Here is a 17,040-nt window from a genome sequence, read left to right on the forward strand (position 1 = left end):
TACAGTAAAGTTAAGATTTTAAAGCTCAAGTTAGCCCATTTGCTCATTGATGCAGTGTTTTTATTACATCATCAATAGTTCTTATTGCTGGTAATCTTGTTAATCTTAATTCTAACCAATGACACTAATTATCTCCCTTATATGAGAATGTAAAATTTTGAAGGTTGTTAATATAAGATACTTTCTTTTCATGGACTGTTCATATTGACGAAGGGTACACATTTATAGAGCATAGTCAGCAGTTTTATCATTTAGGGTTAAACCCAAGACTTTTTCATTAGGTCTGGACTATGTAAAGGTATTAGTGTGTGTCACAGATCAGCCTTTGTTATAAATACATTTTAAAATATCATAAATGGCAAAAGTTCCATAATTTGGGATTAATGCAATGACTGAGTGCAAACTATCAGGTTTGACTAACATAAAATTTATTTCGGGAAATGCTCTGTTCTTTTATGGATATAAACCTGATTTCTTTGAAAGTAGTGGGAAACCCTGTTGTAAAAATTTGACGAGGTGTTGGTAGTTACTGGGAGGTAGCAGGGGAAGCCCAGCTCACTGAGAAGCCACTTTGACTTCAGCTGACATACTCTTGGTCAACAAAGTTGGTTTATTAATAGCTTGTGTGTGTGCCTGGTCATGGAAAAATACAAGTAGACAAAGCAATCTTGCCCTGGAATATTCCTGGGATGATGTTGCAGGAATTCCATAAGGAAGGTGAATGTGGATCTCCATTCTTTATGTCCTGCTTGCAGGGATCATGACTGTATGCAGTTTTCCCCTTGTTTTTGTGTAGGGAGTAGTTGGCCTCCCAGTGGCAGGAGTTTGGTAAGAGGTAAAACAAAGCCAAGAAAGATTCTTTCCCTTCCAGTTCTACCACTAAGGCTAAGATAATCCATTGTTTATCTTCTTTCTCCTCTTGGAACAAAGGCTTTGATCATTTTCAGTCACCCTCCTCCAGATAGAGACTCCTGTAAGTGTTAGCTTTATCCAAGGCAAAGTCTCCGTTGCTGGAGACTACATCGTCTGCTTCACTCAACTTAGGATTGACTTCTCGGGTTTAATTAGCTAAACAGCCATCTTCACTGGTAAAGGCTCCTTTAGTTTCAGGGAAGCTTAACATTTTACCAGCTACACCATCAAGGGGGAAACTATCTCCTAACTTGGACAGCCTTCACTGGACAAAGATTAGAGTTTCTCCTCAAGACAATATTTTTTCAATATTAAACTTACCCGATAATCATGTAGCTGTCAACTCCGTTGCCCGACAGAATTCTATGGAGGGATACGCCAGCTATCACAATACTAGAAGGGGGTGTACTTACCAGCGCCACCTGTGGCCAGGTACTACAGTACTTCTTGTTGACACCTCCTCAATTTTTCCTCTGTCGTGCTTCCGGCAAGACGTTCTGGGATACGCTTTTGATCTTGGAGTATTTTCACGGCTTTTGGTGAAGTATTTCTCTTTGATTTCGGCTGTCGCTTTACTGGAAACCTTCTTATATTAGCTTAGATAGCTTTTATTTAGACCTGATTAACGGTTAACGATCTTTTGCTTGATTTTGAAACCCCACTTGGCTAACTCTTTGGATTCAAGATGTCTGACATTTCACAAGCCCCCACCCATAGGCGATGTAGGTCTTGTAATAGGCGTATTCCGAAGGCCTCGGTAGATCCTCACACCGCTTGTTCTGACTGTAGGGATAGGCCCTGTCAGTTAGAAAATCGATGTGAGGAATGCGCCGGACTTTCGGAACTGGATTTTGTCCGTCTTTTGAAGTATTCAACCAAGTTAGAGAGAGGCAGAGTTAGGAGGAGTTCTTCTCACTCTTCACTTTTTTCCTCACCTCATGATCCCCTACCTTTTCCTACCCCTGTAGTGGCTACCCCCGAACCTACTATTTGCCCTCAGCCTGATATGTCTGTTGTTTTGCGTGATATTCAGGCCTTAGGCGATAAAGTAGAGTCAGTGGTTAGCGATCATAAGTCTCTTATGGCCGAAGTCAAGGAACTTAAGGTCAAGAGTGCAGTGGGTGGTATTAGTGCCAGTGCTGTGACGAGTGCTAGTGTCAGTGCAGTGCCAAGTGCTAGTGTCAGTGTCAGTGTGGTGCGTGAGGATACTTCTGTGCGTGCCAGTCGTCCTCCCAGTCCGGGACCTCTTGCAAGCTCCCAAGCCCAGGGGAGAAGCAATGTCGAAGGGCAAAAGGGTTCGGCAGGCCTTGATCGGCGCACAGAAGTATCCTCGGTGGTTGCGGGCGTGTCTTCCAGAGACCGTCACTCCCACCTGCAGACGATTGAGCCCGTCTTTTACTCGTCCGCTGATCAATTGTCAGGGAAGAAACGCTGGTCTCAGGTCTCTAGACCACTCAAACGCAGAGTCCAGTCCGCGAGTGCTCAACCGGGCTGCAGTCATTGGCTCAGCTCTGACTCGCCGCAGTCATCAGTCGACTGCACTCCGCCCAAGAGGAGTAAGGTTCTGCCGCAACAGATCTCTGCTGTTAAGGCTTTGCCTCAGCAGACCGTAGTGTCTGCCGACCCCAAGTTGACTCTACTGCAGTCCATGCAGTCACAACTTTCGGTCTTGATGCGTGAGTGTCGGGCTGAGAAGGTTCCGCCTCCGCCTGCACTCGCTCCGCCTGCGCTCGCTCCGCCTGACCGCAGTACCGCCTGCCAGGCGTACGATGTTGAGCCACGTTCTGAGTTTACTGTTCCCAGTGGTGTACAGCTCCCTCCGCCTTCCTTAAGGCTACCTCAGCAATGGGATCAGGAGGCTTATACCTCTCTTCCTCCGCTTCCACTTGCTGCTCCACCAGTGATGCAACACTCGGTTGAGGTACAACAACCTCTCCCATCCATGAGTCAGTCTCCTCAGCTCTCGCTGCAGCGAGCTCAACCCTCTTCAAGGCAAGCACCACAATACCTTAGCCTTGCGCCTCAGGAGCCTCAACTCGCGAGACATTTACTACGTTCTGCGCAGCCTCTACCTCATCGCTCTCCGCTCACACCGCAGGAACAGGAACTTGCTACTCCGCTTCCGCCAACCACTCAGCAAGCGCAACCCTTGAGTTCTGCCACTCATGCCAGGAGTCAGCCTCCTCCACCCATGCGCCTACCTTCTGCTTCTTCTTTTGTTCAGCCTTTGCAGTCTGAGCCTCAGGTGTTCCCTCAACAGAGTCTTGAAGAGGAAACCACTAATATTGTTGTTCCAGCTCGTACTGACTCTGCTGTTCAGCATACCTTTCCGATCTCTTCGCTACACTCTGGTGATGAGGCGTCTGATGATGAGGTGGCACACCTGGATCCCTCATCAGACGTGGATGAATCCAAGTCTTCTCCGCCTTCTATTGACTTTCGTAAGGTCTTGGCTCTGTTTAGGGAGGTATACCCAGACCACTTTGTCTCTGCTATTCCCCGCTCTCCACCATCTGAGTTTTCGCTGGGCATGCAGCTAGCTAAGTCTACCTATACTAAGCTAGTCCTAGCAAGGTCCTCTAAGAGAGCGTTAAGGATCTTAGGGGAGTGGTTGCAGACTAAGCAACACCTTGGCAAGACTTCGTTCATGTTTCCTCCGACTAAGCTCACTTCTAAAGCGGACGTTTGGTATGCCACAGGAGAGGAACCAGGCTTGGGAGTACCTGCCTCTGCCCAGGCTGACTTCTCAAGTCTGGTAGACTCGCCTCGTAGAACTGCAATGAGGCGCTCTAAGGTTTGCTGGACCTTCTCAGACCTTGATCACTTCCTGAAGGGTGTTTTTAGAGCATTTGAGATGTTCAACTTCCTAGACTGGTGCCTGGGGGCCCTCAGCAAGAAGACCTCCCCTGCGGACAAGGATTCTGCCATGCTATTAATGTCCTGCATGGATAAGGCCATTAGAGATGGATCTGGCGAGCTTGCGTCGATGTTTGTGTCAGGGGTTCTTAAGAAAAGGGAACAGCTATGTACCTTCCTTTCTTCCAGCATTACACCTTGTCAAAGGTCTCAACTCCTTTTCGCTCCGCTCTCGAAGTTCCTCTTCCCCGAAGAGCTGGTTAAGGACTTGTCTGCTGCCCTGATACAAAAGGACACACATGATCTTGTAGCCTCATCGGCTCGTAAGACTAAGGTTGCTACCTCAGTCCCCAGGACTTATCGCACCCCAGTGGCTGATACTCCTGCTACGAGGTTCATACCGCCCTTTCGTGGTAGAGCCCCCAGCCGAGGAAGCTCCCGTCCAGACTCTTCCAGGAGCAAGTCTAGGAAAGGTTCCAAGGCTTCTAAAGGAAAAAACTGACTCTCCGCATCTCCAGACAGCAGTAGGAGCCAGACTCAAGAGCTTCTGGCAAGCCTGGGAAAAGAGAGGTGCAGACGCCCAGTCTGTCAGTTGGCTGAGGGAGGGTTACAGGATTCCATTCTGCCACAAACCCCCTCTGACCACATCTCCCATCAACCTCTCTCCCAACTACAAAGAAGAGGACAAGAGGCTAGCGTTGCACCAGGAGGTGTCGCTACTTGTGCAGAAGAAGGCAGTGGTTATAGTCCGGGACCATCAATCCCCGGGCTTCTACAACCGTCTCTTTCTGGTGGCCAAGAAGACAGGAGGTTGGAGACCGGTGCTGGACGTCAGCGCGCTCAATGCGTATGTCACCAAGCAGACGTTCACGATGGAGACGACGAAGTCGGTCCTAGCAGCGGTCAGGCAGGAGGACTGGATGGTCTCGTTGGACTTGAAAGATGCCTACTTTCACGTTCCTATTCATCCAGACTCCCAACCTTTCCTGAGATTCGTTTTTGGAAAGGTTGTCTACCAATTCCAAGCCCTGTGTTTTGGCCTAAGCACAGCTCCTATGGTGTTCACGCATCTGATGAGGAATATAGCAAAATTCCTCCACTTATCGGACATCAGAGCCTCCCTCTACTTAGACGACTGGCTGTTGAGAGCCTCCACGAGTCGTCGCTGTCTGGAGAGTCTCAACTGGACTTTGGACTTAATCAGAGAACTGGGTCTGTTAGTCAACATAGAAAAGTCTCAGCTCATTCCCTCCCAATCCATTGTGTACCTGGGAATGGAGATTCGGAGTCAGGATTTTCGGGCTTTTCCATCGGCCCCAAGGATAAGCCAAGCCCTAGATTGCATCATGAGCATGCTGAAGAGGAGCAGTTGCTCGGTGAGACAGTGGATGAGTCTCACAGGGACCCTTTCATCACTGGCCCTGTTCGTCGAGCTAGGGAGACTCCACCTCCGCCCTCTTCAATTCCATCTTGCAGCTCATTGGGACAAGGGTTTGACTCTCGAAGCAGTCTCTATCCCAGTCACCAAAAAGATGAAGACCACTCTCTTGTGGTGGAAGACCAATCTCCTTCTCAGGGAAGGCCTATCGTTGGCTATTCAGACCCCCAATCTTCATCTCTTCTCAGATGCATCGGACTCGGGCTGGGGTGCGACCTTGAACGGACGGGAATGCTCGGGAACGTGGAACGAGGAACAGGGAACGCTCCACATCAACTGCAAGGAGCTACTAGCAGTTCATTTAGCCCTGCTGAACTTCAAGTCCCTCCTGCTAGGCAAAGTGGTGGAGGTGAACTCAGACAACACCACAGCCTTGGCTTACATCTCCAAGCAAGGAGGGACCCATTCGAGGAGCCTATACGAGATCGCAAGGGACCTCCTCATTTGGTCAAGAAGTCAAAACCTCACTTTGGTCACGAGGTTCATTCAGGGCAACATGAACGTCTCAGCAGATCGCCTAAGCAGAAGGAATCAGGTCATTCCCACGGAATGGACCCTCCACAAGAGTGTGTGCAACAGACTTTGGACCTTGTGGGGTCAACCTACCATAGATCTGTTTGCCACCTCCATGACCAAGAGACTTCCGCTGTACTGTTCCCCAGTTCCAGACCCTGCAGCAGTTCATGTGGATGCTTTTCTGCTGAACTGGTCCCATCTCGACCTTTACGCATTCCCACCGTTCAAGATAATAAACAAAGTCCTGCAGAAATTCATCTCGCACGAAGGGACACGGCTGACGCTGGTTGCTCCCCTTTGGCCTGCAAGAGAATGGTTCACAGAGGTACTTCAATGGCTAGTCGACATCCCCAGGACTCTACCTCTAAGAGTGGACCTTCTACGTCAACCTCACGTAGACAGGTTGCATCCAAACCTCCACGCTCTTCGGCTGACTGCCTTCAGACTGTCGAAAGATTCGCTAGAGCTAGAGGCTTTTCGAAGGAGGCAGCCAGTGCGATTGCCAGAGCAAGAAGGGTTTCCACTCGTAGAGTCTACCAATCTAAGTGGGAAGTCTTCCGGAGCTGGTGTAGAGCTAATTCAGTATCCTCTACCAATACCTCTGTGACCCAAATAGCTGACTTCCTATTACATCTTAGGAATGAGAGATCCCTTTCAGCCCCTACGATTAAAGGGTACAGGAGTATGTTGGCTTCAGTTCTCCGCCACAGAGGTTTGGACCTTTCTTCCAACAAGGACCTTCAAGACATCCTTAAGTCTTTTGAGACTTCTAAAGAGCGTCGTCTATCCACTCCAGGCTGGAACCTAGACGTAGTCTTAAGGTTCCTTATGTCACCTAGGTTCGAACCTCTCCAGTCAGCTTCCTTCAAGGACCTTACCCTCAAGACTCTTTTTCTCGTCTGCCTTGCAACAGCTAAGAGAGTCAGTGAGGTTCATGCCTTCAGCAAGAACATTGGTTTCACGACCGAATCTGCAACATGTTCTTTTCAGCTCGGATTCCTAGCAAAGAACGAACTTCCTTCACGTCCTTGGCCTAGATCGTTTGAAATACCTAGCCTCTCCAATATGGTAGGTAACGAACTAGAGAGAGTTCTTTGCCCTGTCAGAGCTCTCAAGTATTATCTTAATAGGTCTAAACCTATTCGAGGACAGTCAGAAGCCTGATGGTGTGCCATCAAGAAACCTTTGAGGCCCATGTCCAAGAACGGGGTTTCGTATTATATAAGGCTTCTGATTAGAGAAGCCCATTCTCACTTAAAGGAAGAAGACCTTGCATTGCTGAAGGTAAGGACCCACGAAGTAAGAGCCGTAGCTACTTCGATGGCCTTTAATAAAAACCGTTCTCTGCAGAGCATAATGGATGCAACCTATTGGAGGAGCAAGTCAGTGTTTGCATCATTTTATCTTAAAGATGTCCAGTCTCTTTACGAGAACTGCTACACCCTGGGACCATTCGTAGCAGCGAGTGCAGTAGTAGGTGAGGGCTCAGCCACTACATTCCCTTAATCCCATAACCTTTTTTAACCTTTCTCTTGAATGCTTTTATTGTTGTTTTTATGGTTGTTACGGTAGGCTAAGAAGCCTTCCGCATCCTTTTGATTTGGCGGGTGGTCAATTCATTCTTGAGAAGCGCCTGGGTTAGAGGTTGTGTAGAGGTCCTTTAGTAGGGGTTGCAGCCCTATATACTTTAGCACCTTTGAGTTGATTCAGCCTCCAAGAGGAACGCTGCGCTCAGTAAGGAAGACGAACTTAAAAAAGAGGCAGAGTAACGGTTCAATTCGACTTCCTTACCAGGTACTTATTATTTCATTGTTATTTGAGATAACTGTTATATGAAATATGGGATACTTAGCTATCCTTTAATCTTGTACACTGGTTTTCACCCACCCCCTTGGGTGTGAATCAGCTACATGATTATCGGGTAGGTTTAATATTGAAAAATGTTATTTTTATTAGTAAAATAAATTTTTGAATATACTTACCCGATAATCATGATTTAATTGACCCTCCCTTCCTCCCCATAGAGAACCAGTGGACCGAGGAAAAATTGAGGAGGTGTCAACAAGAAGTACTATAGTACCTGGCCACAGGTGGCGCTGGTAAGTACACCCCCTTCTAGTATTGTGATAGCTGGCGTATCCCTCCATAGAATTCTGTCGGGCAACGGAGTTGACAGCTACATGATTATCGGGTAAGTATATTCAAAAATTTATTTTACTAATAAAAATAACATGTTTCACCAAAGGATTTCCCTTCTCCTCCTGGCAGGAGGCATAATATTACATCAAAGGAGGAAGAATTTCTTCATAAAGAAATTGAGTGTTCCTACAGGAAACAGGAGGCCCTTTAAGCATGCCCTCATTCTTATGAGTGTTTACCTAGGTCTCCTTCATTTACGCGCCGGACAGTGCTCATTCTTCGTTGGATCTTATTCCTCAACGAGTGTGCACCCGTGTTTACGCTCATGATTTCGAGCAAGGTTCTACCAGAGAGCATTCGACTTGTAGCATATGTGTGTCTGTGCTTGAATTCTACCTGTAAGGTTAACAGTTGTCTTTTCACTTGCACTCAAAGAGCAATCAGGGTTGAAAGGTTTTTCTAAATCTGCTAAGAGAAGCAGAAAAAACGACAATATATTGTACAGTCATACCTCACTTCACAAAAGAATCTGCTTATGAAATTTTCAAGCTGCGAAATGAGATAAGAATATTTTTATGACTCTCTTTACAAAAAATGTTTCATTTTAAGAAGAGATTTTCCAGCCAGGCCAAGAATAAAATAGTCACTCATCAAAGAGTTGAAGAAAATGTGTTTAGACAATAGAAAATGTAGCTGTTGTCTATAATAGGGGTAACTATAATAGTACAGTACATATGGTACTGTATATTTTGTATATGTACTGTATGTATTGTATTATTTTCCATTTATTACATTATGTTATAATAACTACTAAATTTACAGGTATTTATAGTTAGTTTAGGTATATTGAATGGTTCAATGTATTTGGCTGTACAGTATATAATTGTGGTTATACTGTAGCTTTATTATAAGATTTAATGTGGTGTTTTGTACGGTTTGGAACGAATTAGGCAATTTGCATGTGAAATGTGACTCACAACACGAAAACTCACTTTACGAAAGCCACTCCAGAACAAATTAATTTAGTGTTGTGGGGTATTACTGTACTGGAATTTCGACCCAGCACAGATCCAGAATCAGAAAGAAGTTATAGACTTTAAAGACATTCACCAGATCGGGAAGAATCACTTTCTCCATTGAGAGGTTATGATTCAGCAGCTGATCCAGTTACGCCAGACTCTGGCCCCACTTGCTGAAGTGTAGGAGATGGAATTAGAGTCGGCCTTTCTGAGAGTATTGACTTAAATTAGGCAAGTCAATGATTTGGGAGAACCACTCAAACTACCTAAGAAAGGCAGCGAGATTGCCATAGAAAAGCTATTCAGGCCACCAATATCCGCCAAAACACCTTTAGAACTTACTTTCTTGGGTCTAGCCAAAGAAGCAATCAAGAAATCAGACCTGCAAGTTTCCTATAAGAGGTTCAGCAGCTCTAATACAATTACCACCAGCCATTTCATTGCAAATTGATTTTATGTGACTGAAGACTCCGTCCCTTTGGCTCCACAATTGGATGCAGCCATATCTACACTTATACTTACTTTACTTAAGGGTTGCTTATCTTGTCCTGTACAGCAGAGAAACGCTACTCTCTACAGGATCTCCATGGTTGTATTATGGTGTTCATTTGGGAGCATTTATAATTTCACAATGCGTATTGTTTGCTTACTGTTTGATCATCACTCAAAACTCACAGAATAAAAAGGTCTTCAGTTTCCTCTTGAAAGCCTTAATACTGTATCTTCAATTATTCGGATGTCTTGTGCAAGTCTATTGTATAGTCTTGGGGCCGCATATTCAAAGGCTCTAGAGCCTACAGTAGACATGTATCTAGGTTCTGATTTTCTTTTTTTTTTTAATATATTTAGCATTGACAGGCTGCAAACTTGCAGAGAACGTGGGATTTCTTTCCTAACATCTTAGTGATGTAGAAAACTTGACAAAATATATGTGGATTAGATAGACCATAGGGTGTGTACTGAATAATATTAGATACTTTGCTTCGTAACTTGACAGTAAGTTGTCTATATCTATGAGATGTCTCTGCCCATATTGTTTACTAGTCCAGATAATCTTAGATTAGTGTAGACGTGTGAGTATGTAAACTATAGTTGTTCCAACACGGAGTACTTACCTCGAACTACTTTCTTAGGAGTATCTGGGATCTCCTCCCAACCGACCAGAGTTTTGTGAAGTTTACCATAGTCCCGTTTTCTGTGAGGGTCAACCTCAGGCGGAGTGATACGCGCCCTGAGGCTAACCCCGGGTCAGGGAGCATGCTTTCTCAGGTCTTGACCTCCATTAAGTTCTCTGGTCGCGTCGCGATAACATCTTGACACTCTCCTTAATCCTAGTGCGACTCTTTGTGTCCCTGACCCTTTGTGTCTCGCGTGGTCTCCATGTGATATACTTGTATCCTTCCCTTGTGTCTCCGCGGTCCCACGTGGTATCTTTGTGCTTCCCTTGCATTCCTGTGTCTTACGGTGTGTTACTAGTGCGTAATGGAGCATCCCCGCCGTTGTCCTGGGCCTATGGCCAGAAAATCGTGTGGTGCTTTTCTTTCGAAACCGGAGGTGGACCCGCACTCCTTTTGTTCGTCGTGTAGGGGCAGAGTGTGTTCCCCTACGGACACGTGCCCGGAGTGCGAATCGTGGAACGAAGTTCAGTGGGTGCGCTTCGGCACGAAGAAGAAGAAGGCACCCAAGAGGTCCCCTAAGAAGGCGAGCATCTCCTCTCCCCTTGCGTCTCCAGGAGCGTCGTCAGGGCGAGCCTCCATACCACCTTCCCCTACCCAGAGTAGGGTACGAGGCAAGTCCGTTGCGGGGAAGAAGCCGGCGGCTCTTCCCCAGGAGTCTGTACTGCAGGATAGTGGCGTCATTCCAGGCAAGTGAGGGGCCTGAGGGAGGGACGGGTGTGTGTTCTGAAAACGGAGCCCTGGTGCCTGTGGGGCACGTCTCGTCAGATGACCCTATGTGGGGTAAAAATGTTACTGCCTCTTCTCCAGCCTCTTGGGCGTGCTTTTCAGGTACCTCTACAGCCGAGGGCGCCGTCGAGAAAGACGACTCACCCCCATCAGACTCCCTCGGGTGGGTACCTCCGACAACACCCTACAGGTCCCCTTTGAGAATGGAGGAAGGCTTCGGAACCTGGTTCCCCATCGAAGATCGCCCACGCTCCCCTCCAGCACCGTCGACTACCTTACCAGATGTCTCCCTACAGCCCTCGTCTTCTGCCGGTCGTCGGGTTATTCCTCCTGCTGCGCTTCGCGCGGCCGCCCCGCCGACGAGTTACGACGCATCGTCAGACTCGTCAGCCGTAACGAGTTCCTGTTCCTCGGAGGGCGAGTCCCAAAGGAAGTCCCGAAGACGTCGTGAGAGATCCCGGAGGAGGCAATCTCGTTCCCGCTCACGCTCCAGGTCTCGCCACGGGGGTAGACGCTCCAGGTCCCCCAGAAGGAAGTTTAGGAGGAGTAGATTGCCTGGAGAAGAATGGGTGCTGGTCCCACGTAGCAAGCTCCCCGAGTTCTCAGCAGTTCCGTGTTCGTCAGGTTGGCGCCCTAGATCCAGAACCGCAGACAGATACGCTTCCAGCGGAAGATTCGACAGACAGAGGGATACGTCGTTTCCGGCCTCATCGGACAGGCGTAAGGCCGCGAAGGTTCCGGCTCAATCCGCCCAGCGGAGAGAGTCGCCCCTTCGGACTGGCAGCCCTGTCCCATCCTCCAAGGTGACTCATCACCGTCAGGAGAAGGAGAGACGGCTCCTCCCGTCGGGCAAGCCCACGGAAGCCAGATCCTCCATGACGAAGGAGAGACCTAGGACGGAGGCCCTCGCCACTACGGCAATGCCCGTCCTTCGTCCACAGCCTCGTACGGAGGCCCCCGCCAGAGGGGCTCTGTCGTGAGCAGCAGATCACCCTACGGAAGATATGGAGGATAACGCAGAGGGCTCAATAGCGGAGGTCTCCGCATACAGGAGAGTGATAGGGCTCATCAGGAGCCATCACAGGATCTTAGAGCCCGCACCCTCCTCCGAGGACCCCTGGCGCTCTAGCTTAAACAGACTGGTAGAGGCCCCTGTTCAACATAGACCATCCCTAGCACTACCGATGGCCAGGGATGTTAGGCTGGGTAGAGCCCACGTCAACAAAATCGTGGCCAACCATGCGGAGGCTCCCAAGACCCAAAGTTCCTCCAAGCTGCTCCAAGGCCTGAGGTCACAGAGCAAATTTTATCTTCCTGAGGGACAGCGACCAGGTGCCTATAAGGTGGAACCAGCTCTCGAGGTGTTAGGCCAAGGAGGATCTGAAGATAGGGCCTCGTCGGCTCCGATCTGTTTCTCGCAGTCGGAGGCTACAATGATGGAGGAGATAGTCAAGGACCTAGTCAACGTGTCCTCCTGGCTGGACTGGTGGGCCTCCGCCCTTGTAGGAGTCCAGTCCTCCTATGAAATCTCAGTCCCGGAGAATCAGGCCCTACTGAAGGAGCTGTTTAGCTCGGGAGGTAGGGCCTTGAAGTTTGTCTCCTACCAGTCTCTAGCTCAAGCCGCCAACTGGATCCTGCGGAGGAGGGACACAGTCCTTAATAAAATTACCAGACGTATTCCAGACAGAGAAGCGAGAGCCCTAAGAAACCTGCCACTGTGGGACGATTCCCTTTTCCCCCTGAAGGCAGCGAAGATATAATGGAAAGGGTCAGAAAACGGAAAGACGTGGGTGATCTCAGACCGCAGTCAGTGAGAAGACCCATCTACAGAAGGACCGCTTCTGATGCTCCTCCTCCTCCTCAGGCCTCGCCTAGCCAGCCCAGGAGAGACGCCCCAGCGACGGCTTGGTCACAACCTTTGCAGCCCTCCCGTAGGGGAACATCGTCAACTCAGTCCTCCTTTAGACCTTCCTACGCGGCAGCCAGGAGAGGGCGCGCAGGCCGCTCCTCCAGAAGGAGATAGGGAGAGAGGCCCCCTACTCCTGCCCAAGCCTCAGGTGGGGGATGCCTCAGACATTTTTGGCAAGCATGGAAAGACCACGGTGCAGACCCGTGGACCGTAACAGTTCTGAAAGAAGGGTACAGGCTACCCTTCCTCAAGAACCCTCGGTCTCTCCGCCTTCACGCGTGGATGTTACTGAGCGTCTCCTGAGGAAGGAAGGCTATTCGTCGAAGACAGCAGCAAGGATGTCAGGGTATCTGAGATGTTCGTCAGCAGCGGTCTACCAAGCAAAATGGCCCACTTTCACTAAGTGGTGCTCCTCCAGGAGCATCAAGCCACTGAAGGCCTCCATCCCGGAGGTTGCGGACTTCTTGGTCTATCTCAGGGACGTGGTCAACATGTCTATTCTGGCCATCAAGGGAGTCCGTGCAGCGTTAGGCCAAGTTTTCCTCCTGAAGGGCATCGACCTGGGAGCCTACAGACATATCTCGATGCTCATCAAGAGTTTCAAGCAGGCATGCCCCCCTCAAGCTGTTAGGGTGCCACAGTGGGATGTGGCCAGGGTCCTGAAGATGTTATCAGAACCCCTGTTCGAGCCCCTAAAAGACATCGTGGACAAAGATCTCACCCTCAAGACTGTTTTCCTCCTGGCTTTGGCCTCAGCAAAAAGGGTAGGGGAGATACATGGACTGTCTTACGAGGTATCGCGCTCGAAGGGTTGGCGAGAGGCTTCCTTCAAGTTTGTACCATCCTTTGTAGCTAAGACCCAGAATCCAGCCGTGTGGGATCCCAGGTTTGAAGGCTTCTCAATATCAGCAATTCCCCGTTCGGACAACCCGAAGGACTTAAGGCTGTGCCCTGTCAGGGCAATAAGGAAATACCTAGAGAGGACGGCTAAACTTCGGCCTAATATCAAAAGTCTGTTTGTCTCCACAGGCCCAGTGAAGAAGCCAACCTCAAAGAATACCATCTCCTTCTGGCTGCGACAGGTGATTATCAGAGCCTACAGTAGTGCGGGAATTACCCTGCCGGGCAACCCCAGGCCCCACGACATTAGGGGTCTAAGTACCTCGTTAGCATTCGAGAAGAATATGGCAGTTGGCCAAATCCTGAGAGCTGGCACCTGGTCTAGCCAGTCGACCTTCACGGCTCACTGCCTAAAGGACTATTCGAGGAAATCCCTGGACGGATTCTCAATAGGAACCGTCATCTCCGTGCTCCAAACGGTTTGACGACATAGCCCCAGAAACAACCGCGGATGGTAAGACCAAGAGACACAGGTTCGTTCCTTAACCCCCTTGTTCTTCCTTCCCCTATTTCCGCTCGAAGATGTGCTCGGGTAGTCCCCCTGAGCCTGTTTCAAGACACACGATCATCGGAAGGACATGTCTCCTAGGAATTCTTGCAGAGGTGAGTTACTTAGACACAAGATAGAGCTCTTTGTGTAGTTTTTCCCTATTTCATGAATGGCAACAGAACCTAGCCTCCTATCTAGGTTCCCCTGATCATGCTTAGCTCGGTCTCTAGGTCTAGAAGGCCACTCCCACCTCCTAAAGTGTAAGTCTCCTAAGAAAGTAGTTTGAGGTAAGTACTCCGTGTTGGAATAAATCACAAATTTTAAGTAATTTGTATTTTCCCTAACAGTACTTACCTCGAACTAATTTCGGGTAATGGCCCACCCTTCCTTCCCCGAGTGCCTTACTGGACCTCTTAAGAACCTAAGCTACCAAGAACTTACTGGAGGTCAAGACCTAAGAAAGCATGCTCCCTGACCCGGGGTTAGCCTCAGGGCGCATATCACTCCGCATGAGGTTGACCCCCACAGAAAACGGGACTAGGGTAAACTACACAAAACTCTGGTTGGTTGGGAGGAGATCCCAGATACTCCTAAGAAAGTAGTTTGAGGTAAGTACTGTTAGGAAAAATACAAATTACTGTACTTAAAATTTGTGATTTTTTAAAAATCATCTCAGGACAATTCAGCTTATAAAACTTGTATCTGATAATGATTTGAGATCTTAGAATATTGTTAGTAATTTAAGTACAGTTGTTAAATTTTAAGTACAGTTGTTAAATTTTATGTTGAGTACCAATTTCCAGAGTTGCCAAAGTTCTTCATTTATTTTGTTCTGGACTCTTTATATCAGGCATGGGCAACTGTTCGTCTAATGGGGGCCACATTTAACTATATCCAAGTGAGTGAAGGCAGCATGATAATACACATGTGCAAGGAACATTGGTTGCCCAATATATATTGAATTTATTTTGCAATTTCTTCCATGTTTTGTCTTAGTATGAAAGTTTACATAAAACTGACATCTTTCATTATTTCCTAATGATGACTACTGGTATAAATAAATATAGCTTCAGTTAACTAGAAAGTTTTTAAGGGCCGCAGGTTGCCCATGCCTGCTTTACATTATTAAAGTACAATCAAGGTAAAAGAAAATATTGCTAAAAGATAATTTATTTAATAGAAATATGATACATAGCTTCATTTAGCAGCAGTGAATGCTAGAAATTTAAGGTATTTTTAGTTGCTTATTACTTTTATAACATCTATTCTATAAGTACAGTATAATATTTTCCAAAATTATGTTTAGCTGTGTATAATCATATATTTTAGTTTTAACTGATGTAATGAGGCAGCAAGATATCTTTTAACAATATGTTATTACTCTTGATGACCTAGTGATAATTACTTTCAACTAAATAATACAAATATACACAAAAGACAATTGTAGTCCATAGATATGTACAGTTCTTGCTCGCTTAATAAACAACCAACAAAAGTAAGATTAATTAGGTATCTGCAAAGAGCCCATAGTAGGATAAGATTATTATGGAAAAGTTAAAATTTCACAAAATGGGGAAGGGTGAATGAAGTTATCTTAGAAGAGATTATTTTTTCTATATCAGTAAAGTTTGTCAAAGCAAGCATTCTTCTAATTTCTCTTTATTGCTTCTGTAGTTATCTTCACTTTACCTTTTTAGCATCTTAAATTTACCTTTATTGTTTGCAAGAATATGTCGTTTCCATTACCACTGTACGGTATTTGACAGTCATAGAACATTTTCCAGCCCTTATGTTACTTTGCATGAAGCACTACAATATGCTTGACTTTATTTTTTTTAGAAAAGCAATTATACAATTCTGGTTTTCTTTAAAAATGTCAATGGAGCAATTGCTTACTCTGCCTGAAATATTGCTGTAGTAAATAACCATCCTTAAAATGAGAGAACATTATACTTATTTAGCTTTGATACACCCCAAAAATGGGTTACTTCATGCAGGTAGAATATTGCCAAGTCTCTTCTAAACTGAATGTTTAGTGTAATTGTGCATGGTGCATGTTTAAAAATAAGTTTTGATTAGTGACTTGGAAAATTGTTTAAATCCTTAGTAGAGTACTGTCTTTCCCCCCTGTTTATCAAATCTTCAATAATTTTTAGTGAAAAATTCAAAGTGCTATGTCTGGTAACATGAATATTCTCATATATCTTGGTGAAACACCAGCCTATGTCTTTTTACCATTTATCCAGCAATTTCCAACACACTTTTCATTTTTTTCCCTACTGTTATGCTATCTTGTTTTACACCCTATTCAATTTTTTTTTGAGGTTTTAAGCAACTATTTTAAGGTATCTTGATTTATATTAAATTTTACAGGTATTAGGTATTGATTTTGTTTGTCGGCACATGGCATTGCATGGTTTAGTTATTTGTCTTGGTCTTTTATTATAGCATTTACGCAGTCAAATGAGTAATTTGCTATTCAATTTATTCTTATATGTATACAAACCTTGTGTCCATTTAGATAGTGATACAGTTTGTCGTCAGTGGTGCTGGAACAACCATTAAATCATTAACAAGATAGTTCACTAATGACAAATGCATGAGAGGGAATCCCCACTGACTCATTTGTTACAGAATAGCCACTTTTGTGCTTGACCCCAAATGGTACAGACCTATTGTTGAGCTGCTTTCATGACCACTATTATTATTACTAGCTAAGCTACAACCCTAGTTGGAAAAGCAAGATGCTATAAGCCCCAGGGCTCAAAAGGGAAAAATAGCGGAAAGGAAAGAAGGAAATAAATAAACGCTCAAACATAAAAACATTTCCTGCAAGCTTGAACTTTTGAAGTTCAATTGATTTAACTACTCGATTGGGAAGATCATTCCACAACTTGGTCACAGCTGGAATAAAACTTCTCACGATGGAGAAGGCTCGACTATTAGAATTAACTACA

General features: G+C 46.3%; 1 protein-coding gene across 5 annotated transcripts in view; it reads left to right on the top strand.

Moving 5' to 3' along the window:
* LOC137629476 (E3 ubiquitin-protein ligase TRIM37-like) overlaps positions 1-17,040 on the top strand; it is a 110,052-nt gene that overhangs the window by 81,232 nt on the left and 11,780 nt on the right. Inside the window, exon 16 of one of the 5 annotated variants that reach the window (XM_068360803.1) lies at positions 14,934-15,067. The exons of the other annotated variants lie outside the window; for them this stretch is intronic. Within the exon in view, the coding sequence (XP_068216904.1) occupies positions 14,934-15,044 (111 nt within the window). The 3' untranslated portion in view covers positions 15,045-15,067. Of the gene's footprint in view, positions 1-14,933; positions 15,068-17,040 lie in introns of those variants that run through there. 5 annotated transcript variants of the gene reach the window in all.

This window comes from Palaemon carinicauda, chromosome 37 (assembly GCF_036898095.1).
Source record: "Palaemon carinicauda isolate YSFRI2023 chromosome 37, ASM3689809v2, whole genome shotgun sequence".
NCBI lineage: Eukaryota > Metazoa > Arthropoda > Malacostraca > Decapoda > Palaemonidae > Palaemon > Palaemon carinicauda.